The sequence below is a fragment of the Chenopodium album genome, chromosome 19, assembly GCF_948465745.1.
Source record: "Chenopodium album chromosome 19, dcCheAlbu1.1, whole genome shotgun sequence".
Taxonomy (NCBI): domain Eukaryota; kingdom Viridiplantae; phylum Streptophyta; class Magnoliopsida; order Caryophyllales; family Amaranthaceae; genus Chenopodium; species Chenopodium album.
In genome coordinates, this window is record NC_137852.1 from 12,550,928 (window position 1) to 12,578,502 (window position 27,575).

General features: G+C 35.7%; 1 protein-coding gene across 1 annotated transcript; it reads right to left on the reverse strand.

The window, feature by feature from the left end:
• Positions 1-1,354: 1,354 nt before the first annotated feature.
• Positions 1,355-25,866, reverse strand: LOC145594702 (E3 SUMO-protein ligase SIZ1-like). The gene is made up of 18 exons (XM_081651035.1): positions 25,643-25,866; positions 25,292-25,427; positions 23,133-23,213; positions 22,932-22,974; positions 22,549-22,618; positions 21,606-21,762; positions 19,433-19,560; positions 18,349-18,417; positions 17,262-17,349; positions 17,101-17,176; positions 16,841-16,914; positions 14,773-14,880; positions 12,189-12,350; positions 7,725-7,829; positions 7,563-7,643; positions 6,442-7,486; positions 3,930-4,399; positions 1,355-2,022 (listed from the first exon to the last, which is right to left on the reverse strand). Exons 2-17 carry the CDS (start codon positions 25,325-25,327, stop codon positions 4,233-4,235), a joined length of 2,490 nt encoding a protein of 829 aa, XP_081507161.1. The 5' UTR covers positions 25,328-25,427; positions 25,643-25,866; the 3' UTR covers positions 1,355-2,022; positions 3,930-4,232.
• Between the last annotated feature and the right edge of the window lie 1,709 nt (positions 25,867-27,575).

A 27,575-nucleotide genomic window follows, 5' to 3' on the forward strand; every position in this document is an offset into this window, starting at 1 on the left:
TTGACTCGTAACCTTAATAAGAACCAGTTGAGCAAGCTATAATTCAGCTCGATATTTTTTTTTATTAATTCTGAAAAAAGAAAAAATCATAGTAAAAAATAATTAGGTATCTCTTTAGAGAGAATTTTGTACTTATGTCCATGATTCACCCGATTTTAAGTTTTAAAGGGGATTAATTAAAGGAAAAATTGTAAGAAATCACCTTTTAAGACACTCTTTTTGTGAAAAAACACCTTATAAAAAATTTCTTGTAAAAGCACACCTAAAACCAGATTTTTTTTGCTAGATAACACCTTAGGCCGGTTTCAGGGCATTGCCCCTCATGTGAGGGTCACGTGCTCGACCCCTTCTTCCACAAAACCACCAAAACTATAGCATAGCCAACTCCAACCACCGACAACACCACCTAGCCACCACTAGAACCACCTCTCAGCCGCCGACATCACCACCAACCTAGCTGCCATCGTCGCCCACCCAAATCACTTTAAACCCACCCGCAAAAATCCTTACCTATCTCCACAACCACCCACGTCCCACCCAAAACCACCCGAATTCACCCGGAAAAGTGTACCCTCCCCCAAAAACCAATAGAGAGGAGAGAAGAGGTAGGTAGTAGTTTTCCCTCCTTTTTTCCCCCAATTGAAAACCCTAGATCTAAGATAAATAAAAAAATCAGTGAAATTAACAACAAAAAATCAATTTTCTTAACATTAACAACTTACCTACTTCAAAATTAGATTAACTGAGGTTGATCTTTGCATCAATTCGAGCAAAACAATGGAGTTTTTCCCTTCAATTGAAAAAAAAAATTAAGGGTTGCTAGAAGAATAGGGAGTGAGAAAGTCTAATTGGCGGGGGAAAAGGGTAAAAAAGAAATAAAAGGTTTTTTTTCCAGTGAGTCTAGAGTGATTTGGGTAGGCGGTGATGGCGGCTATGTTGATGGGTGGTGGTGTCGGCGGCTGAGAGGTGGTTCTAGTGGCTGGTAGGCGGTGGTGTCAGCGGTTGGTGTTGGTTAGGCAGTGGTTTTGGTGGTTTTGAGGGAGGGGTTGAGCACGTGACCCTCACGTGAGGTTCAACGCCGGATAACAAGGTCAAAGCCTTGAAACCGATTTAAGGTGTTATTTCGCAAAAAGTAAAATTTGGTTTAGGTGTGTTTTACAAGAAAATTTTTATAAGGTGTTTTTTCAAAAAAAAAAAGTGTTATAAAAGGTGGATCTGACAGTTTTTCCTTAATTAAATGATGATGAAATACTACTGTACAATATAGGCATGATTAAGATTCAACAAATGAAACAATGTAATGGAAAAGGAGTGAGAAAGAGGATCCCAAGAAAGAACAGAACTCAAATTTCGGAAGTACGCAATACTTTGGCACTAACAGGATAAATGTATTTACACATTATCAAAACATTATAGAACCAGTACCTGTAAGATATATTTACACTTTCTTTGCCATACGTTTGTGAAGAAATCTAGGCCAGTCATCCTCTTATCATGGACAGCTTCCCAACATAAGAAGCTTCCGAATAAATCAGACTAACCCATGGCCTCTGCAGCACCACCACTAAATCAGCTGTCACCCTTAACTACCTGTTTCGCCTAATCTATACTGGGGGGAGGGAGGGGTGAGGGAGGAAAAAAAACCTAATTCTAGCAGATTCACTAATAAAACCTCATTCTGTTGCAGCATTAATCAATCTATTCTGAGAACTAAAAAAAAAAAAAACAATCTATTCTCAATCAGAAATATGAATAGCAAATTTCATCAGACTTGAGCAGTAGACCTTGGAACATACTTCACTGGACCGTTGGACTGTAGCTCCTGCAGGAATAATTTCCTTGTTTTAGATGTCACCGAGTAATTTATCTTCTTTACGATTTAATTGTCAGCTGAACATGTTCAGATATGCCAAACTAAAAGCATAATAGTCATCTTGCAAAGTTTCTTCCAGCTTTGCGTAGATTTGCAACTGGCAAGCTTGCTTCCTCAGGGCACAGATGAGTAGACGACAGACCCAAAATCTACATGTCAGAAAAATAATTAGCCACACCAAATCAATAATACACAAGCAGCATGATACAAATACACTAAGAAGTGCAAAGGACGGGGGAGGGGAACACTATGATGTGCAAGAGAAGTGATCGGGGATTGGGAATGTTTCAACAGTACTAGTCATGTTATATCTAATATAATCTCAATTTTAATAAAAAAATTTTACCAATGTGCATGAAACACGCCACCAGTCTAATTACACTGAATTTTCCAAAAGAGGAACATAAGTGTGTACATTACCTCCCTAAAGTCCATCTATCCACATTATTTATTACAAAAGAAAACAGCATGGACTACCTTGTACAATGGAATAAAATGACATTGAGACAATTAGAACAAGATCAAAAGGCCCTCTAGACCCAGCTCCAGTTCCAGGGAAAACTAGTAAATGGACTTCAAAGGTAGACAATTTACCTAACTCTAAATAATGCAAATTCAATGCCAAGCCTTCCATCACTTAATTAAACTAAAAACAAAGAAATTCTACTTAAAACAAACACCAAAATGAAAAAGTCTTAACTGATTACAAAATTAGAAAATCTGAATAATTACAGCATGCCTTACAAATAAACAATATACCAAAAACTAATAAAAAAGCCTAATTACTACCTCCGTTTCATATTATTTGCAACTTTTGCCAAAGAATAGATGGTACACGTTATTTGCAACAAATGCCGCCCCCCCCCCCCCCCCCCCCCCCTAGGTTGTCATTTCTCTCTATCTCTCTTCTCATCACATGCACCCATATTATTCACTCTATTTTACACTGACAAACAAATTTTTCCTAGGAGTCTGTGCAGTCCTCCAAAGTTGCAAATAATATGAAACGGAGGTAGTATTAAACTATTAATTACAACAGATAAGCAGCATTATAAAATAAAACCAGCCGAAGGTGAAGGATCAGATCTGGGGACCTCAAAGATTGAAGCAGAGATGATTTGAACAAAGGCAGCAACACCTCAGCAAGAAGCATGATTAGGAAGCAGAGATGACAAAGTGCTGTCAAATTGGTCATCAGCTAGGCAGACCCGGTGGATCTGAAACTTAGGAGGCAGAGGAAGAGGGGAAAACAACCATACCTCACTGAAACAAAACAGATGATGAACTCACTGGCTCACTACTCCAAGTCTCCAACTCAATAAGAGAAGAAACAGCTGAGAGTCTGAGACTAGGCTACATTAGTGATCGATGAAAATTGAAGGCTTGAAAAGACATCAATTGTCGGATAGGGTTAGAGTCTTAGAGATGGACATCACTGGTCGAAAAGCAACAAAGAAAGGAAGAGTTACGTGATGCTATAGAGTTTTAATTAGCTAGAAAGAGGTGTGGGCATATCGATTAAGCCTGCAAGAAAGAAAAAGGGCTATGTGATGTCGGCAGAGGGGAGTGATGACTAGACACATGGTTTTGTTCTAGATTTCTAGATAAGCTCCTTTTTTGAGAGAAGTCAGAGCTTCTCCCTCTAAAAAAGAACCAAAGTTGAGAGCTTTTTGCTTAAGTTGTTCCATCTAATTTAACATGGCAAAACGAACTAAAAAAAACCAAACTCATACCAGTAAGCATGGTTCACGAATTTCCTTTCCCTCAGTTATAGTAGGTATCTCAAAAAAAATCCAATCATAGATTATCACTATTACAGACATTTAAAAGCAATAATAGAGTATATGTTACTACTATTATTTCTCAAGGGAAAAATGAAGTACCTCCATCTGGATCCAGTAGCCACATAGTTATTTCAAATTACACTACACATTGACAATAATTTTGACATAATTGTAATATTCACAGTGGCATTTAAGATGTTTTCTCCGTTAAACATATCATTGACCTTTTAGGCAAGTATCTACCACAAATTCATAATGGCCATACTACATACCTTATATGCAGGAGAACACGCCCAACTTGATCCACATGATCTTCCAGCAATGTTAGACAATAACAGCTCACGCCTTCATTCAACTGATGGGCCGCCACATGACAAACATTTCTTCACAGATAATCAAAATTGTGAAAGGTGAAAAATCAGCCGTTTCCTAAAAAGCATGATAAAATTGGCTCTGCAAGGTAAGCCCGCTAAGGCTAAAAAGGACAACCACCATAGAAATGGAAAGCCAATTTAATAAATACCCTCCCACAATGGTCCCATAGAAGGTCTATTACATGTCCGAGTGTGCTACTGCTATTTACATTGATTGGATGTGAGGTTTGTAGATGTTTGTATACAAGAACGTCTTCTTTGAGATCTTTGCTGGCGAGGGAATGTGAAAGGACCATCAGACCTTTTTCTACTAGCAGCAACATCAGATCCACATCCAGATTCACCATGAGTCCTTTGAAGTATAGAATCTGGAAAGGTTTAATTTAAGACTTTATAATCGACAATAATGAAAATTGAAAACAAATGGCAGAAACATATGAAAGAATATAAATGTTTTCATTAAATTTAAAAACATTAAAAAAACAGTAATGTTATCCTGGACATTTAAAGTAACATGGAAGCATGTGAAGAAATACATCTCAAATAGCACACATACTAAAAAGATGCAATCTAAATTACCCTTCAAATCTTAATCTACGCAGTTTTATCTTTTACAGAATTACAGCAAATATTCAAGCCACATCAAAAACATCACAGATTGCTAGAGACCATCTAAGGGGAGACGTGCAATTAAGGCTACCTCCGCTGATATACGCTCCATTAATTTTACCTTCCTTTTACATATTAAACTATCTCCAGCTAACTTCATAATACACACACCTCATGTACTATCCCCACCCCCACCCCCACCCCCAATTAAATAAATAAAATAAAAAATAAAAAAATTCAAAAAATAAAGATCCAAATGGAATCCTGCTTGGGAATTGCTACTGTACTTCGAAAAACATGCCTATGCAAATATGACGTCACGGAGAAGATAGATTTTCATCTATTAAAAAAAAACTACACAAGAAAGACTACAATCCTCTTAACTATCACATCTGATGCACATACATCTCAGGAGGAAAAAAAAATTCCAATCTACTTGCTTGAATGGGTTAAAGCCCTAAAAGGCACAGTAAAAGTGTAGATGTTGTAGACTACAGGTACTCTCTTGGTATTACATGAAAAAACAACCTAATTTGCTGATGAAACTAGTCAAAACAGCAATCCACAAATTGAGTATTACCACAATACGTAATCAGATTAAAGCTAAATTAAGCGTTTTAAATGAATAAAGGTGGATTAAAAACAAAACCACCTTTTTTTCAGTTGCTTGCATACTTTTAAAATGAAAATTGATTGCGGGGCAATATTGTCATAATCGGAAATACAAACGGAAAGAAGCCATCTTCATTATCAGTATCTTATTCACAATGTTATCATGAATTGTTAAAGATACTACTTAAAATTTTCAAATGTCTAGCTTTTCTATACGAGTTTGTTGCATGTCTTGAATGTTGCCAAAAGATCATTTCCATTTGGAGGAGATCCCCAACTATATTGATCTAGCCCAATTGCTCTCTTTTTTATGGAGACACAACAAAAAACAAACAAAATACATACAACAAATTGACTAGCACGTGTCAATGTACAATTTGACCATAGGTATATGGAATGATAATAATTATTTAAAATTTTGCAATTCCGGATATACATTGAGACTAACCCAACAATATATTTCACAATAACATTTAATTTTTATAATTAGTAATAACAAAGTCAACATATGAATAGTGTTATGTCAAACTATTGCTAGTATTTAGGCACGGAAGTAGTAATATCTTAAGGAGGTAAGATAATCCAGAGTGCCAACTAGACGACACCAAACCGCAAACCAAACCGTTTTTTCCAGCTTGTTCTAAAATTACGTTATGGTTTGGATTTTTCACCAACCTGTGGCTAGTGTTTAAAATGCGGCTTTAAAAAAAAAATTGATATCAAACCACACCGCAAAGTGCAACTTAATGCGGTTTGTGGTCTGCAAATCGCAAACCATTATTATAATATAATTTTTATAATAAAGAAAATAAATACATTTAATATATATCACGCATCACAATACAATTATTAGAATGTTAAATCCTAAACCGCAATTTTGCGGTTTGTTTTGGTTTACCAGACCGTGAACACCCCTAGAAGGATGTATAAAATACAACTAGGCATATAGATGCACTAAAGTTATTATCTAAAAAGGTATTTTATACAAGTGACACTCGTCAAATAAGCAATTAATAGGAAAAAAGTTTGACACTAGAAAACATATACTTCAGCATCTGCAACAAATTGCCTTATTGCATATTAAATTGAAAGAAACATAAATAAAAACCTTAAGAGTAAGAAATTCCTACCCCCTCATAATATTTAGCATCAAAAGAAAACAAGGCAACCTTTAAACTGGAATGTATACCTTCTTTGGACCTAAACTGGTTTTGCAAATCCAGTCCATTTTCGCCAGCAGATTCCTGATGGGCCTCCACATTGCTGCTGGAACTCTCATTTCCATTAGCCCCTGTTTTCAAAGAAATCCAATCCTCACCAGGACTGCTATTTAAAACTGGCAGCTCATTTCCAGAAACAATTGGATCTGGAAGGATAACTTCTAGAGGGATGTCCCCATTAGCAGAGGTAAATTGATGGTCAAATGAGTTGTGGGGATCATATGAGGCGATCACATGAGGAACAGGATCCATAGTGGAACCAGAGTTTAGCACACAATTAACAGGTCCTGAGTAGGCAACAGGATTGTGCTCATTAAGCAAAGCTCCTGAAGTACCAAAGAAATCAAATCCAGAACCTCCTGGCAAACAATTGGGTGTAGGGGACTGAGAAATCAGAAAATCGCCAGGATTCGCATTGAAAATACCATGGCCCTCATCAGAACCAACAGGATATGAGCTGAGATCTTTTTCAGGCACAGGAATTGAGTATTCTTCACTTTTAGCATGACAAACCGCAGGAGAAATTTCAGGATAAACCAGACTAACATCATCATCTTCTGAATCGCTGAGAATAATAACATCAGCACATGAAGTAGGAAGATTACAATTTTGGCCATTGGATTCATATATTTGGCCAAAGTTAGGCAGGCTTGAGCTAACTTCAGGTTCATTCATATCAGAAACACCATCTTGATTGATACTCGGGTCTCCATCATCTTTCAGATCTCCTGTGGTAGTGCTGCTCATTGTAATAATATTCTGGTCAATGTTTTCAACTTCGTCACTCCCTTGTCCAACAGCATGCCAGTTGGCAACATTATTTGGCATGCCTGGATTTAAAGTATTGCAATCTGACACATATTCCCTCGCAGTTTGTGACAGGTTGGACACCTGGACCAAACCATCTGGGCCGTGCCACTGAGCAAGATCCCCAACTTCACGGGCATTCTTTACCCGCCAAGAACCATCAGCCTTCATGTCAATCTCAGTTAACTCTTCTCCACAGCTTCGCATCTAGAGTTCACAGAATTTAGGGTCACGAATATATATAATGACAATAGAAACAGGATAACTCATGACCAGGGAATACCTTCTTTAGAATAAGATTGAAGAAAGGGTCAACAATAATATCTTCAAGGCAGTAGTTCTTCAAACATATAGGGCATTGCCACTGTAACCAATAGAAACAGATTATACATGCATCAATTACCAGTAACAAGCAGTCAATTTATAAATAAAGTAAAAATCTTGCCTTCCTAGAGCGTTCATTTAGTCCCACAAAAGTCTCAAGATCAAAGCAACCCATGTGTGCACAAGCTCTGAACCTTCCAGCAGTCCTCATTCTAGAGCCGCTCATCTGTGTTTCATGCCCAAATCAACCCCCAAACGTTAAAAATAAAACATAAGAAAAAGATAAAGGTACAAACAATGCTTAAAGTCACTGTTTTTGTAAAGCCAGAATACCACAACCAGTTGAAACAAAAAACATAGTGAGACACTATTTAGCTTCAACAATACCATCCACATTATACTGTCACCGCTCAGGAAATGATTTTCAGTTTATCCTCTTTTTTCGTTTATTATTATTGTTATTGTTATTGTTATTGTTATTGTTATTGTTATTGTTATTGTTATTGTTATTGTTATTGTTATTGTTATTGTTATTGTTATTGTTATTGTTATTGTTATTGTTATTGTTATTGTTATTGTTATTGTTATTGTTATTGTTGTTGTTGTTGTTGTTGTTATTGTTATTGTTATTGTTGTTATTGTTGTTATTGTTATTGTTATTGTTGTTATTGTTATTATTGTTATTATTGTTATTATTGTTATTATTGTTATTATTGTTATTATTATTATTATTGTTATTTTTATTTCATTCTTGTTGGAGGGAGGGGTTAGCACTTGTACTCTTCAGGTGATTTTTAGAGCTTGATTGAATAGGTGAATGCGTGACTACTTCACAACAGCTAAGACAAAAATAGTCGGTAAATATCTAGCGTTGTAACCCAGAGCTACATAATTAAAAATGGTGACTCATTCAACCCGGATGAAAATGAAAATGAAAATGAAAAGAATGTGGCATAGAACTCATTAATAGCATCACAGAAGATGAAGGTGAGGAAAAAGTATTTCCACATGGTTTTCCATTAATCTTGAATAAACTTATGGCTAGATACTGACTGATGTGCTTTGGTTGGTAGATAATGACAAAGAAGGGTATACCACGTAAATAAATGTACACGGTATAGTATAAGTATAGAGATCTGAAAACAAATGTCAGTAGCGAAGAGTTTCCAGATTAAAATTGAACTGCACCTAAGATCTTACTGATCCAGAATCGGACCAGACCGTACTGGACCGATGGATTCCAGTTCAGTCCCCGGTCCTTTAAAACAAGGTTCTCTGGGTAAAAAAAACTGGAATTTTCCAGTCCAGACCGAAAGCCCGGTTCATATGCAATTTTGTTTTCTAGTCAGCCTTAATGTTTTTCTAACACTAATATCTAAAGAAACCCATTCACTTTCACCATAGCTGCCCACCAACTCTCTCTCTCTCTCTCTCTCAAATGATTGTTCGAGAATGGCTATTCTTCACAATTGCTCCTTGTGATGCAGCGGAACCATGGCAGTTCCCCACCTTGCCCCTATTCCAAAAAAACGCCGATGATCCAGAAGTCCAGGCTTTTTTGGTCCTTAGTAACTCCTGAGATAGCAAAATGTTATCCATTAGACTTCCGCAAGGAACAAAGGCTGTTTGTGATGGATCAATCAAAATAAACTCACCAAGAAAACCTATTAGCTATGAGCTTAGTGAGCGCCATTTCACGATTTTGCAGATACAAGAAAGAAGACTAGAACCTCTGAGGTCCCTTCTTGCCATATGCGGAGTATCTTTTCCACTAAGTAGAGCCCTTATTCATGTTGGTCCAACCCCTTTCCTTTAGCATCCTTGCACAATTGTGCTTACTTAAAGGCCCACCTTCGGGACTCGCCGTTGGACAAGTCCCGACGATTCCTTCACTCCTAGCAGCGCTTACTCGGACAGTTAGGCAAAGAACGGCCCTCCGAGAACCGCTACCTTTTGCAAAACGGGGACTTTAGCTTAGGGATTGGGGTAATTCGAAGCTTTTATACCCCCGGATCAACGCGTTTACACCCCCGGGCAGCAGGTAAGGTAATCGGAAAATTGATCAAGGGCTTCTCCTACAAAGACGATCGCGTACCCCGGGATCAACGTGTTTACACGCTTGTCTTTTTCCGGGCACCAACCTTTTCACAGGGCGCAAGGGTAAAAAGTTGTCTATCCCGAGCAGATAAGCCTTGCCTCGCGTCCTGCGCTAGTTCCTCACGTTTTTTGGCTTTCCTAAAATCGAACGCGGTGGGGAAGAAAGTAGCCCTAGCCTCTGTCCAGCCTAGGTGATCGCTTTCGGCTTGAGCTTCCTATGTGCGATGGTTCTTACTTTTGAGTATCGAACTACCATAAACCTGCTAAACAACGTCTTTCTCTCCGAACAATTAAAGCTGATTCAGAAACTTCCAATCCTGATCTAACACCAGACTCTTTGTGCTTGCTTAGCAGATGTCCTTTACCTCTCTGCTTTGGACTCAGGCTGGTATACTACCATAATGAAACAGCCTTTTCTTTTTTTTTTTTTTTTTTTTACGTACGTACTGGAGTTATAACATTTGAATTTCTCTTACATTCTACGTTCCAAAAACGGCTGGCCTCAAATCTCATCCCTTCGATTGCGAAGGGAGGATGAAAGCGGGAAAAAGACGACGAAACCTTTTTCAAATTCCACCGCGACAGCGTCTCGCATTATTCTTGTGTTGACCACTTAAAACCTGTTGGAAGAGTTGGATATTTGAGTAATCCAACAAGCGAAATGTCCCTCTTGTGAGACTCGCGAAATGGAAGCTAAATGAAAATCGGCCAAATCTAGAGGCTTGACGGAGTGAAGCTGTCTGGAGAGAATCACTTAAAATCAAACATTCTTATGCCGCTAAAGCAATCGAGCAGTGGTAGATTACAGCCAACACAGCACAGTAAGAAAAGCCAGCTGCCACGCACGATCCAATAGGAACGATTTCAGCGCCCCTCTAGGATAAGAAGCAGTACACTCACTACCTCACGGTCACCAAAGACCATCGAAACTTTGGTTAGATGCCACCACTCACCGTCAACCAGTGGCAACCAGAATGTCTGGGTCAATTTCTTCCTTTTCCACCTTCCTTTATCTTCAACCTCCATACCACCACTGCTCTTCAGCTTCTTCACATCCTGAACTTCCGTCAGAATAGATGAATTCAACAAGCTCTAGAGAAGCAGAAATCTGCAAAGGTTAGCAATGGAAACCGTAGCACAATGAACCTTCTCATCGTAAATATGTGACCACTCTCGTACAACTTCTTATGTCCTCCTTTTTGGGTTTTTTTTTTTCAAACGATTATATGAATATATGTTTTTAAAACTTTCAATACATAAATCAACATATTGTATTTTTTGAATTTAATTTTGAATGATACTTGTGTTTTGTCATATACATTGCTAAATTTTATTTATAAAGTTCAAAGTCATATTACTTATATTGATTTTATATGTTGTTTGGGTTTTTAATTATATAATGAACTTTCAGATTCATAAAACTTTGTATTTGTGTTAAACTTATTGTAACTATATGGTTTGGAAGCTTGGATAGTCAGGTAGGTTAATCTTGGATACAGAGTAGCAACTAGCAAGGGCAGTAAGGACAAAAAAAAAAAAAAAAAAAAAAAAGGCAAAGCCCTTTCCATCCTATCCAAAACCGGACAGCAAAAAAGGAGCGATTCCGGTTATGGTCCAAAACGGTTATAGTCCGGTCCAGTTTTGGACCGGTGCACAACCCAAGTTATTGTCATTATGTACATTACTACTAGTATCTTCATCTGACAATTTCTTTGATTTTTGGCCTAAACTGAAGTGTTGAACACATCTATGAGATTGAAGTCTGGAGTACTCGACATAAATTTTACAGAAAAAACCAAATAGCACTTCTTTACCTATATAAAGAATAGAAATTATCATGTCCACTAACAACCTTTACTCAAAGATTTTCAATTTTCCATTAGCACACAATGAATCCGGTACATTTCAGCCTTACATTCAATACAACTTGTTTACACCTGTAAAGTTTAACCCAATGCCACCTACATATACAAGACTACTAATTTACCAAATAGTTCTTGACCCATATTTTCTTAAGCCAATACTAGAAAGTATATTATCTTGGTGATAGAATGGCTTTTTTAAATTTAATATTTATTAATATTATGGACAGACCACTGGTGCTCCGCTAATGTATAGAACTAAGTAAAAATAAAACATGCAGAGTGTAAGTTGAAATATATCATCAAGTTATCCAACGACAACCACATATGTCCATGCAATTGATCTTTTCACAAATACTCCACGTATTGTAGCATAAACAAATATTATCCAATTTAATCACAGAAGACAACACCAAATAGCCTGTTACAGTGTTTTTCGAAGGACTCTTTTGGCTTTGCTTTTCAATAGTAGAAATTCTGAGGGAATGATGTATTATCCCTCCATAATTCAAAATCTACTACAATGATCATACATCCATCGAAATCTTACTCAACAGCAAGGAAAAACAGCTGAAATATTGGAGTAAATAATGCCAGGAATATTCTTTTAAAAAAGATTGACTTACAGGACAGCGGAGATTAAAAGAGATTGAATCAGCAATGACCTCCAAATCACTATCACTGTCATCATTGCCAGTCGTAATACCGCCGCCAATGCAGCGCTGAACCCGAGCAAGTGCATCCACAAATGATTCACCATCAGATTCCTTGGGAATTATGCTTAGCACCTAGATAAACCATATATACAATGAGTTGATGGTAAAACAGAAAAACTAAGTGCATAGTCCAGGCACGCCTGCACTTCGTAGCAGCTAAAATGTACAACCTGATTTCAAGACCTCATGCATTAAAATATAAAGATAAGAAACCAGTACAAATTAATGCATTAGCACAAAAGGACAATGTTCATACACCAATAAACTAAAGCTAAATAGTTACTCCATCCCATAATGTTGGCCAGGAGATCAATGCTCAATAATCCCATAAGAGTTGTAAGGTAATTCCTCCTATTTTTAGTTGTACCATTTTGGCATTTGACACTATCACATAATTCACTCTGACCACCGTTGGTTATTAATATGTAAAGATAAACAAAGTCTTTTATTTTATCTTGCTACATTCGTCTCAACGTATAGTTTCAAAATATCAACTTTATATGCTTTTTACTGCTTGACAACTAACAATATTAAGGGTAAAAAATATGCACTGGAAAACATGAACTCAAAATGAACTATATATATATATATATATATATATATATATATATATATATATATATATATATATATATATATATATATATTAAGGCTACGTTCAAAGCAGGTCTCATCGACTATTTTGCTGGTCAACTGCAAAAATAATTCAGTATAAACATACACATTACATCAGTGAACCAGAACAAGAAAGAAACGATCGTCAACAATTCTTCAAGCTAACAAGGACAGCATCAATACTCAGTCGCAAAATACCCATTATAACAGATGTAATCATCAAATGCTTTTTCTAACCCATCATATAAAAATGTAAGATCAATTAAAATAAATAAAAAAATTTTAAAAATCTTATTAATTCTTCCTGACAAATTGCTAATTCATCATTTTAATAAAAATACACAAAGTATAATAGAAAAAAAGAGCATTAGTTCAACAATGTGATAAAGCATTAAAGAAAATTCAGACCCAAATTAATGCAATCAGGTTCAACTTTATGGTTTTCCATGATGAGAAAAAAATGAGGACTTATATTGGCATGGGGAGTGGGAAGGACCAGGGAGCTATACAGTTTACTAGCGTTGGGAGGAGAAGGGGCTAGGCAACGGAGGTGTTGTAGGGGTTGCAGGAAGGCCAGGAACAGCATTGATTACGAAGAGCAAAGATGAGAGAGAAAGAGAGGAATTAACATAATTATAAATAAAGGTAACTGGTACTGTTCGATTGTATAAGAAGGAATCCTTAATATTACTCCGTAGTAATTAGAATTTTTCAGAGATAAGAATTAGTTGGGATTAATATGAGAAGACCGCATATAGTGGGGTTTTCAGAGTTATTTCTGCGCCCCCAAAAAATCCTCATATTCTGTCCCTGTCTTATACACTAAATAAACACATGCATTGGAACAATGGTGTGTCAGCACACTACTGCTGAATAAGCAAAATACTAACTTTCCACAAATAGCTCCAAGCCTCTAACCTTGGGGCGAGAAGGAGATGTACAAGCCTACAACTCTATACTTGAACTCCAGGACACGCATAACAGGTACAATATATATTTTTACAGATCCAACTATCCAAGTAGGCAAGCCTTGGAATAAAAATTTTAAGACAAGCACAACCCAAAGAAAGAGAAATTTATAAACCCAACCCCAGCTCCATCGCGTCATTTTTCATTCCCTACACCTGCACACTGTCAAAATTCCCTCTGTTAAAATACCTTGAACAAGCACCACCCCTCCATTTCGACCATGATATTACTATTAGTATCTTCATCAAATTTAACATCAAAGGCATGAAAAGAAAATCTAGACATTACTTCAACAGACAAAATAGCAACTTCTCAACAATTAACTCTTACCTTTTTCATGTCAAGTAAAATGGAGTAATTGGTAAAGGCAAGGCTTAGAAAGATACTCCGTCCGTCCCCAAATGATAGTCCCTTGTGGGCAAATTTTAGTCCCAAAATGTTCACCCCATTTGCTTTTTCCAACAACCATTAATATTAATTTTTAACAAAATTCCCTCCAATTAACAACAATATTTGTGCAAATTTAAATTTCCCAAGTAAATTTTGTTTTCCCATGTACTTTTATTACTTGCTCTCTCTACTTTTTTGCATACCCAATGTCAATTTACTTTTTCAATGTACTTTTACTATTTTTTATTTGTGTTTATTAATTCATGTGAAAAATGCCCATAAGGAACTATCAATAGGGGACGGAGGGAGTATAACATTTCTCAAAAGGTAATCTTAATTAAAAAAAAAAAGTCAATGAGACTAATATTACAGCATGCAAGTCCTATACAGAGGCCTTCGTTACCCAGCCAAGATACCAATGGTAATTATGCACAGAATGAAAGAGAGAAGGTCGATTTAACCAACAAAAAAACAGAGAGAGAGAAGATTCAAACTGACAAATCAAACGAGGAGAAGATACCTGCTCAAGCGTACGCCTTCTCACAAGTTTGACACCGAAACAAAATGTACGGGCATCGGTGCCGGATAAAGATATCTTGTTAACTCCTTCCACAATGTACAATGTAATCTGCAAAAAATTATTATTCAGTGTGTTTCACACAAGTAAATGCATGAAACATAAAGTGAATATGACAAGTAAAAGAGATTCAATGGCGACATATGCTATATAAGTATTCACCTTCTGTAGCATTAGCTAAGGCCTGGGGTTTGGTTGCTGATATTCTCGTGTTAGGTAAGAAAATAAAAATTTAAAAAGGGTCAAGAAGCCCAAAATCCCCAAGCAAAATAAAATTATAAATATCAGAAATAAGTGGGTAGAAATGAAAAGGCGGGCCCACTCAATTTTTGTACCTACAAGGTAATTTAGTTTAGGAAAAAAGTTATATAAAGCAGTTGTATTCACACGAACCTAATTAAAGGTAGCTTTTCACAAAAAAAAAAAAAAAATAAATAAATAAATTGTTCATGAAGATGGTACATAGGTCTAGCTTGCATTCAGATCCAATTCCTTCTCAAATAGGAATATAACTTAAGAGAACCATCAATGAGGGTGCAATAAGGCAAGCGGTATTTAGCATGGCTAGAAGTAAGGCAAAATGGCTCTTCCAAAACTGTTAAATGTGACTACTAGCCTTTACTCAGGTTTGGGACCCATCAATACGCTTGCTCGCTTAAACCTTTAAGAGTGTCACAAAAGTATTGGTCAATAAGTAAGAGCGGGTAATTCCCCTCAAGATTTTGCAGTTCCATAGTGCTTCTACTTAGGCAAAGTAGATCAATGACATTGCTAATAAATCCCATTAAAAGAGAACAAGGGTGTAGTGTTAAGATAAGAATTTGAGAAGGCTCGCTATAGAGTAAGTTGGGTTTTTAGATGTGCTTATTGAGAGGAGTATATTCAGTGGGGTCATAAGATATAAGTTGATTTTCAATATTGGCATAAGGAGCCCATAAAGAGTGGTTAATTTTATTGCGAGGATTAAAGAAGGGAGAACTTCGATCTTCTTATCAATTTTAGTTGCTGACATGCTTAGTAGATTTTTTTGAGAGGGTTTTGCAAGTAAGGGCAATTGAGTGGCTTGGGTAGTTAAAGAAAGTTAAGTTCTCCTTTGCATTAAGAAGATGATAATATGCTACAGGCCGCAGTCACAAGCGTCTTGACACCAGACCATGCGACTTGCTCTTTTACCTATCTACTAGCAAGGGCGTAGCGTGGAAAATGCTTATGAGCATGTAGCAACACAAGCCAACATCTGATTTACAAGGCTAATCTTGACTATTGACAACAAGAGTGCAGGTGTGCAGGATTGGCAGATAATGGCTGAGTGGGCCAAAGACGGCACAAATAGGACCGAATCACTGATAATATGAGATGCTATAATACATGCAATGACACTAAAGCTCTACCAGCAACACAAGAATTAAAGCAAATGCAACAACTTTGGGTAGGAAGCTTGGATTCATTTATCACTACTCCCTAGAGAGCTTTACATTGGAATTTCATAATCGAAGGTTACATAACAATTGCTTTAATAAACTAGAAAACTTAATGTATGTTCTAGAAAACATAAAACAACGAAAGGGGTTAGAATCTGACACTATATGTAGTCATAGATTTTTGAAATGCTTTCAAGAGGATATGGCCTTCCTAATGTCATTTATCAATGAAAATGAACCTAATGGAGAATTTCTTGCATGAGAAGGGTTTCAAATCCAATATCCCACTCTTGCACCCCAACCCCCTTCTTTTTTGGAGTTGCTAATCAAATGAAGACCACACTCAAAATTCAGAGTACATTTCAAACACATTAGAAAGGCAGAAAGGGGTTTATCTCTTAGGTGGCATTGTGGCAATATTATCAAGTATCCCACTCCACTGTTCTTTTCAAAATTCCTTTTTTGAAGATAATAATATACCCAAACCGAATTTTTAAAAAAAAAAAAAAAAAAAAAAAAAAAAAAAAAAAAAAAAAAAAAAAAAAAAAAGGTCTAATATATAGTGAAAAGGTACAACAAAAAAAACTCACTTTTGCACCATCATCACGTCCATTAGCTCCTAACTGCTGTGAAGCAGCTCTACTCACAGTCCTGACCGGAATACCTAATGATAATATAACCAACCAATAAGAAAAAAAGCGACAGGATTTAATGAAGCTGTAGAAGTAAGCATTGATCAATATGGGATGAACATCATATTGACAGATAAGGTGAATCAATTACAAATGGCATCTTAACAAATAACTTCTCACTTATCAAGCAACTTCTCAGTTTGCACATAGTTACATACCATTAACCTGCAGATCTGCATTTAGTGGCCACTGCATCCGAAATGGAACACCATCATTAAAGAGCATGCACCAAGCCTGCAAAACAAATGAGTACACTTTTAAGAGTTATTGAATGATAGAATTTCATGTACTCACAGCAACCAGAGTGTAGAAAAATAACCTGAACATCATATTCAGCCTTCTGCAACAATTCCCTATCCGCTTTTGTTAATTTGAAGTTCTTCTCCACGGTTACATGTGGGTTTGTACTGAATAATATATAGAAGTAAAAAATGCAGAAACAAGGTTATCACAAAAGGAAAACCGCACCTGAAAAACAGCTACCATATAAAGAGTATAATCGTATATAACAAAAAATGCTTCTGCAATTAAACCAACTAGGTAGTTCAATATAAAATCATATATGACCATTACTTTTGTCTCTGGCACTCTATATGCTTAGGTAGCTGTGTGAGGCAGAGGGGTGAATTCTATGATTTTTAAAATATAAAGTTCTCTGCAGTGTAGTACCGTAGCCTTCAAAACCTCTTTCCAAAAAAAACAAATAATCCAGCTCTTCTCACAGTTTTCTTGAAAAAAACATGTGAAAGATCAAATCTCAAGGCACAATACTCAAGTTTCTGCTAATTTCAATTCTGATTTAGATCTCATAACAAACTATCAAAACACCCCCCCCCCCAACCACCCCGACGGGCAGATTCTAAAACCAATACCCCTCAATACTTCACCTCATCTAGCTAAAACTATATGGATTCCTCTTCCTAATCCTCTTGCTAGTTGATAAGTATAACATAATCCTTACATCAACAATTCATAATAAGCCATGATAATGAATATCTCAAGCAAAGAACCAATGGGGTGCTCATACGTGGCAAAAAATCTCTCACAGATGGGAGAGAGAAACAGTATCACTCATAAAAAGTAAACAGAACATGCCTGCTTCGAATATAAGCTAATAGCTAAAATAACAGCCAAAAAGCAATCCAGCCTGAATCCACCACAATAGATCAAAATGTGCTGATATACACACATATATATACACACACATACAAAGGCATACACACAAACCTACGTGCGTAAATATGTGTACATGTCTGACTTGTGTCAAGTCTGTCTAAGCACATAGAAATAATAATTTACTATCCTATCATCCTCTTGATATATGCTATGTTCTCTCATACAAGAACATAGTTAAAATACTTAGATAATACAACAATATTGTTTGGATCATAGAACACATTGCATACCCGTCAACAGGAAGTGTGGAAGATGATAGCTTGACAGGATACAGAGGATGTGCCATAGTTGCCCAAAAGCTGCAAATATGTCATAATTAACCATAAGAAAGAGCAACCAAAAATAAATAGTTAATATAAAAAAAAAAAAAAAAAAAAAATGGGGGCAAAGAATAGGAGGGAGGAAGAACAGTACCCACATTTATATCTTATTTTCCATTAAACCATTCACTTATTTTAAGGTGAGATAATAAACTTTTTACAAGCACAAAACACAAATATGTAGTTGCCAGGTCCTATCAACAGGGTTTACCGGACCAAACTACCTTGTTCGACCCCATGGCTTCCAACATCCGGGTTACAGTCACGGATGATGATAAATTAAAGTAATTGCTATCTAATGCCCTTTCTTTGTTTAACGAAGTCTCATAATCCATCAAACTGCATAAATATCATGCCATTGGATACCAGGCATTTCAGCTCCCTTTGGATTCATGTTCAGCTCATGTTTGTTTAAGAGTTTGCATCAGAATATATTATGTCACACTAAATTTTCCTTTAGTTAGAGAGGAACACAGCTGTCATGTGTAGCGATAGTGAATTAATACTCCATCAAATTAACTCATATACTACGTGAATAGCAAATCATTTAGAAGACATCTTATCAGGATCAGCAACCTCATAACCCAATTATCGACTTAGACAAAACTGAATACCATTATTTTTACAATTAGTGAGCACATCTTTATGGCTAAATCCAATGACTAAAGATACAACTTAAAAAGACAATTAAGCCCATTTACGCATCCACCGAAACAAATAGCTTAAGATAGTACACATTTTTAAATAAAATATCCAAACATTAACATTATAGATCCAATAAATAACTGATAAAGTAAAATTGTGTTAGCAACAGCTATCCCAAATCAACTCCCAGTCAAATCTCATTTTGCTTATTTCTATAATACTAAAGATTATGACTAATGTCTTTCAAACAGTGTTTGCAATGCTACAGATATAAGCCAAAAGGCCCAAAAAAGAACAACATAATACAAAACAGAAAATTGAGCATAGAGGGGAGAAAAATTGTACATACGGATCAGCACGTTTCACTCGACAGATTTCACATAAAAACTGAATAGGCATGGAAATATTCTCTGTTGGCTTCTCAGGAATGATCACACAGCTGCTATGTTGCCATACATTGCAATCTGGATCCACACACTGCAATGGCAACTATGTTAGTAAAAGATAGTTGACAGAAGATTTGTTTGTATAAAAGATATAGGTAAAGGCAAAATCCATGATTACAAGCGCAAAAGGATTTTAAGTAACACTTGGCTCCTACAGTCCTGCTGAGAATTAAATAGGGCAGATATGTAGGCATCATTTAGGGAAAAGAGTGTCAATTAAATATACCAGTGTTGAGGTGCAATTAATACAATGGGTTTAGAAACAGCAACGAAAATTGGAAGGGCAGCAGCCAAAAGATAGCTACTAAAGAGGATCTCCTAAAGTAGAAAGATCAGTCTTTCTAGCAGAAGCAGCTTTTGTGCAGAAACAAAAGCTGTTCACCTCATTGTACTTATTTCTCCTTGAGCTATGGAAAAGAATATTCATTATTGGTAATACAATAGCATCTATGATAACAAACAATCCTCAACAACAGTAAGATTTTAAAGAATTGATACAGAATTCTTCTACCAATACCCCAATGGACTAACTTGCATTCAGCTACAAAAAGCAGGAATAATTTTGACCATAAATGATAAGGCACGTTTACAGGGATCTTTATATCCAAAGAAGTTCTAGGGTGTGTTCGGTGAGACACTGATGACTCTACAGGATATGAATTAATGCACTTCTCTTATCCTAGAATTTTTGTTGAACTAGCACAAACAAATTGAACAATAATGCCAATTGGGCAATTGGATTTCAAAATTTTCAGCCTTTTGAGCACAAAAGACAATAAGGATTAAACATACATAATCTGACAAATGGAAGTTTATTCAAGCCAGTCTGACCATCACCAATACTCAAAAAAAAAAAAATTATAATAAAAAAACCAACCAACTACCAGCAATACAAACAAGAACCCTAAGAGAAAAGACTGAAAGGGCCTAATCTCCTCCAAACCCAGAAAATACTTTACATGGGGGCTGCAGTTTAGGCCTTTAGAGAGGTCATCTCATTGTAATCGTCCAAGGGTTCTCCCACTTTCAGTGTTTAACATAGTCTTTGTCAGAAATGCGTTTGAGTCTATCCCTAGGCCAATGATGTGCCAAGAAAGAACTATAAAGGCATAAATATCTTAAGGGGGGAACCTCATTCTTCATGCATGTGAAGGAAAGAAGCCAGAAAATCTTTGCAGGCAAATCTTCTTGCTGCTGCAACTTCAAGTTTTCCTTTTTCCAATTGTTGTATACTCGTATACTTGAAGTCAAATCTTGATTTCATGGATTAAAAAAATTATATACATGATAAATCTAAGGGAAACATTTGAGTAATAAAGACCGACCACAATGAAGTCCCAGCAATGATATTAGTTGAGTAATATTGTTACAAATAACTAGATTCAATTTCTTTAACACATTTGGTTTTGCTGAACCCAATCAAATGTGGATAACTGAGTACTCAACAATGAGTTTTAATCCACCCAACTAAACATTAAGGGAGCGTTTGGTATAGTAAATTTAGATGTAGGAAACAAATTCAAACAAGCGTTTCCATTTCTCGTTGTTTGGTATGAGTTAAAAGTAACAAATGCCGTTTCCGGAGGGTAACAAAATCCCCCAATTTGTTACCCTTGACAAACTAGTGGAAACCAAATACGTTTCCTTACTCAATTACAATCTACTCAATTGTTTCCATTCTATTAGGATACCAAACATATAGTAAAGGTAACATTTATCATTACCCTTTCCCCTATTTATTTAAATCCTTTCCATTCCATTTACGGTGTTTATACCAAACAGTCAAGCACCCCCTATAGGAGCACATACTGGGGACACAATTAAGAGGAACGAAATTGGCACTGAAACATTTTGCCAATTGATGATAGTGTCATGATCTTCCTTTTTTATCGTCTTTCCAGGTCCCACATCAAAGTATTCATAAATGAGAATAATAGCTGAAATATGTGAAGGCTACTGACCAATCAACATTATAAATTTATAGTAGTATTTTAGGGATTACATTCAGAATGGGAATTACAGAGTAACCAACATTCATAATTAAAATAAATTAGATACAGGCATAAAAAAAATTACCTGAACCAATGCACCACCACCAGGAACATCACTGCCACAAGGACAACGAATTTTCCTTTCTAACTCACTTAGATCTTCAGCTTCCTCTTTAGGTCTGCTACCTGAACAATTTTGTTTTTTTGCACTTGAGCCATTACTTCCCGATTCATGCATCTTTCTGGACTCCAAAGACAGCACAAGTTTAATTAAAAAAATCCAAAAGGGGTTTAAAACACAGTAAGACAGTGCATGCTTGGAAGAACAGGAAATCCACATATACATAATCAAGGATAGGGACAAGTAAAGAAATTTCTTAAATTATCTCTAAGCACTCGGGACTTTCACATAGTTCATGATCGCCCATCGCTCTCCTTCTAACATGAGTATCTTATGAAACCCTAGCAGAGATTATGACCTATGTACCTCATGAAATGTGGCACATGGTATATTGCACCTCAACTCACAGAAACCCTATTTTTTTCCTTGCTTGATCAAGACAAAAAAAAGGTCAATTACTCAATCATCTTCACTTGAACAAGATCAGAGGCAGACATGCATCAATGTTGCCTCAGCTATCAGGCAAAAGATGCTCAGCTATCAAAGGTCAATTAAAACATGCATGCATGTGAACATGCAGTTATTTTGTTCTTGAAAGTCGCAAAAGATACCTCATTCTCAACAATATATTAGGAAATTAGGTTGCAGCTTACAAAATGTTATCTGATAAGTAACAACAACAGCAACAACAAAAAGCTGAAAAGGTGCACAGTGTTTATAATCAGGCTTAACATCCAATTCATGATTAGAAAAAAGACAATTCACTATTTCCAAGGTCAGACATAACAGTAGGAATAGACAGTAATAGCTGTTATACAATAGAGGATCTATGGAAAGCCTTTTTCTTCATTGCAAGGAGCTTGTTTAATTCTATAAACAGTTAAACACAGCAAGGGGAGTGGTTAACCTGTATGCATCTTCAATTATTTCCACCAATCCTTCCTTCCCATTGACATTATTCTTGAAAATACCTGGAGCTGTAAACAAACAGCTGGTGTAAAACAATACATCCAATGAAACAAACATGACCACATGCAGAAATACAAACTTGTAAGAGAAAATAAGGTAACTGCACTAGATAAAATAAATCTGGAAATAGATACAAGAAAAGATGCAAAGAATCAAGAAAGATGCATCTCATGGACTAATTTCCGTTCATATTTATTAGCACTTGACAAGAAAAAAGCGAACTACTCAATGTTGATTGACATAAAATTAACGGAAAAGGAACAGCGTAGAAGTTGCACAACTATATAAGACAACATGAGTAATATAAAGGTTGAAACTCACTGCCTTCATCATAAAGTAAGGCCAAAATTCTGTCCACAAGATCCTGCGTACAAGAATAATAGACAAGAAGTGTTTTCTCAAAATCAGAAATTAAAAGAGTGACAGAAAAGGTAGTTGGAATAACATTGCATTCTATTCTGTCCAAAAGCCATTCAACATTTAATATATCCAAAGACAAATATTAAATCAAGCAAGTATTACCTGCTTCCTCCCTTGCTTTGGAAGGCCTACTTGAGTAAGTACATCCTTTAGCTCTATTAACCGGAATTGTAACAACTTGTCCTACAAATGCAAAAGGGTGTTAACATAATGCACAGCTACTTCTTTATTTTTTTTAAAAAAAAGACGTATTTTGTCTCCTAAGATAATTGTCACACATATGAACATCACAGGACACTTAGAGAAGATGAATTATATAATGGTCGATAAAACAGAATTCAAGATAATAGGAACATTCATATCTTGACTAAAAGGGAAAGGAATACTAAAGTCATAAATAGTCAGTATCATACCTCAAATATGGCAATTGCAAAAAAAAAAATGTAATAAACACAAGCCTATCACTAGTACTTAAGAAAAATCTGCAGTTCCATCGATGACTACTGTTCTCTTTTCTTAACAAACTATCGAAAAACCTTCCTGCAGGACTCATTTTTTTCCCCTATTTTCTTCATATGTTGTCCATAAGGAATAGTAAGAGAAATCGTTCTAATGTGGAGCTTTTATCAACTGAGAGCCAACTTTAGTTTCAAACATGACTCTCGTTGCACACACTATCACCTTAAGGTTAAGATATCATAGGACTTTCTGCTTGTGTATACTAAACTTCTTTTTGAATGATGAACAAACATGAAATATGATGGAACTAGGAACAGCTAATGTCCCTTCCTTCATTGACGTAGTTCATATGGGAAGACTGTGTAAAAATCTTATGCCGTTTCCTACAGCTTGACTTCTTTATTGTTTTCAAGATCCAATTAAGCCATCCCAAGTTGACAACATATCATACAATACTGCCCTCTAACATGAAAAATCACCCCTTAGCTAATATCATGACACAACAGCATTTACAAATTAAGCCTCATATACGTTTACAAATCACAATATAATATATAATATTCCATCTGTTCTAATCTCAGGACTACTCATGCTACACCGTGATATCCTCTGTCTGTACAAATTTATCATTGCTCACCTAAATAAGTATTTCCTACATTCTTTTCTAATTGCAATGTTTGGGTTTTCACAATTGGAAATGCACGTTTTACAACATTAATATATTTAACTATACTTTAGTAAAAATCAAAGAAGTTAATATTTTGAAATTATAGATAAAGACGAATCTAGCAATACCCCACACGATAATGTTTCCTTTAAATCACAAAAGACAATCAAACAAATGTGTGTGAACGGTGTAAAATCTCCCAACGTTGCAATTAAAAAAGAACGGAGGAAGTAAATAAGTAAATAAATTATAAAAAAATCAAGACTCACAAGAATCAGACCATCAAGCACCACTTGAGTCACTAAATAGGATTCTATCTTTAGTTTGATACTAGTACAAAAATGGTAATTCTTTATCACATTCGGATAAGGGGGTTACATTTTATGATTAAGATAACCAAAAGCTATATACTTCTCGTACCATTTCCTATCAACTATTTGGACCAAATTCCCCCAAAGTGCATCCTAAATTTCCTGACAAGAACTCAATAAGTGGAAAAAGGAAAACCTAATGATTATACTATGAGACTGCCAAGTATGGTCCACAAGTTCTAAATTTGAAAGAAAATCAAGGTAAAAGCAACACTATATCTTTTGTAATCAAACTACAACGATTAATAAGAAAACACATCTTATTCGCCCTCTCTAGAGGGCCACTTAACCCGGCCCATTAATGTGAATACTACAGCCAATTACTTCTGCACATGAACCCGAAAAGGCCAAAGCAACACTGAACTTAAATCCATTTCCAACTTGTTTAATAAGTAAAACACCCTCCACCCCCCCCCCCCCCCACCCCCACCCCAAAAAAAAAAAAAAAAAAAAAAAAAAAAAAAAAAAAAAAGAGTTGCCTCATCGCTGAAATACAGATAAACACACCCCATTACAGATTTATGGATTCTAGCAAGCTAACACAATACAATGCACAATTGATAAAGTCTTTCCCATTAGTATTCTAGCCTATACTTAGCCTCGGATCACCATCATTTCGAACAACAACAATTCAGCGTGCAATAGGAAGAAACGAGCGAAATCAATACATTAAACTCAAATGCAAAACCCGTGAAACCGAAGAATTTCTACACACCTTGCAAAAAAAAATTTAAAAAAAATAATAAAAACAAAAATTCTAATACCTTGCAAGCAGTGATCAATTCCTCATCCAACTCCATACCCCAACTCAGAAACGATCACCTTTATCAAAATTGATCGATAGAATAACACTTCCAACACACTGGGTGGAAAAATAATTCACAAGACCCGAAATTGTAGCTGGGTAAAAAAAAAATCGATTAACAATCAGAGAAAAATCAAAATTAAACAATCGTAATCAATGAAATTTTAATAAATTCCAAAATTTTGAAACACCAATTTAACAAATGCTCAATCACTCAACACAATCAATCAAAACTTAAAATTTAACACACATTGCATGAAAAATTGGAGCAAATAATCCAAAAAACAAATACAGAATTAGAGAGAATTACTCGAATTGAAGAACAAAAAAAACCCAGAAATTGAATGTTACGGAAACCCACAAAACTCAATTTGATTGTTACAGAATTAAAAACCCTTTTTTTTTTTTGGGTTTCCTGCTTCTCAATTTTTGTGGGGTTTTTTTTTTTTTTGGGTGAATTACTGTATATAATAGGCAGTGAGTACTAGGTTTTTGAAGGAGTGAGTAAAACAGGTAGAGTTTTCTGGGTTGTCAGCTGAATAACTGAGTTGATGAAAGGGTAGTTTTACAAAGGGTTTTTTTCGAAATTAAAGAAATTTCAAAGGGTTTTGTTTGCCTTGTGTGTTGTCCATAAAAAAAAAATTAAAAAATGGACTTCGATTTAAAATTGCACCACTTTGTGCATAATGGTTGACTTGTTGGGACTTATGGGAGGGAAGAGCTAATCTTGGCCGAGCTACGGATAATTTTTGTGATAAACAAATTTCGTTTATCACGGAATTGTTGGAAATGGTAATGCAATCTTATGATAGATTGGTTACCATTACGATCCTCACTCATGCTCGATTGGGTGGATTAATACGGAGTACTTGATTGTTGGGTATAATGCAATATACGAGTATTGTGTGTACGTCTAATAGGGTTACGGGGCAGCTTTTGTGTGTTTTGAGCTTTGGTTTTTCAATACATATAAATACTACCCTTCTCAGTATTGTTGAGGTGACATTTTGGTACGAAACCTAAACAAAAAAACAAATCCTTTGAGATAGGAACAGTTCTTGAGCAATTCCAACCTTCGAATTCGAATACACGAATTAAAGAGGTCGTCGTTATGTAAAACTTGGGGGGGGGGCATGTGTCACTGTGATATCTGTATCGACGGTGGCGTATTTCGCTTCTAAGGCAGTGGGTTTCAAACCACGGCACAACCGAAAGTGAACAGGTCTTTGATTTCGATTATGGCGAATTTGCACCATGGAAGTTCGTAATTTGTCTATTGATTTTCTTGGAAATAACAAGTATTTTTCCAATTGGTTTAAAATCGCTACTTGCAAAATCGCTACCTTTTACCTATTTTCACCACAAAAATTATACTTTTGTCTCCGTGATTTGTTTATCACAAAGATAAACTTATAATTTCGATCCTCGGGCTAGTCATAACCGAAATCCTTGCATGTTTTTGTTAGGTGGTGCGAAAAACTGTTGAAATAATGTGATTTTTTTAATTAAGACTAGCATCTAAATCGATTAATCAATGTATTTTGAATGAAAATACACTGATTAAATAAATTAAAAATAATACAAGTTGAGATGGAAGGTGTAAAAAAACAAAGGGTTGAAATAAATCAAATAATTAATTGTTGCAAACGATACAAATTTGTCAATGATGACCTTTTATCTTACCCATTTTGTTAGAAATTGAGAATAAACCTATTTAAAAATGGTGGCAAAAAAAGAACTTTTTATATGTGTTTTTAAAATTTGTTGTAAAATGGGACCTTACACTGGATTTAGGGAGTTGGTTATAAATTTTCAGCATGGACCCCAGACCTCACGTCTAGTACATGTTATTTTGAGCATCAACATCAATGAGGATTTGTATCCTTTTAGCTCACTTTTTTTTGGCTAAAAGGATCCTCATTGATGTGCAAGAGGGGAAAAGCACCAGCATTCAAGAGTAAAAAACAATCCTTTCCCGATTTCTCTCTCCTTTCCTCCACTTAACACATCACACTCTCTTTCTTCCACATCACCTCCCAATATCTCCATCCTTTCACTTATCCTCATTCTTAAATATTTCCGACATCAATGAGTATCCTTTCCCATATACTCTCTCCTATTTACACACTTAATTATTATTTTAGTTTGTAAAATATGTTTATTATTATTATTATTATTATTATTATTATTATTATCATCATCATCATTAATCGAACAAAAACACGTCAACTAATACAATTTCA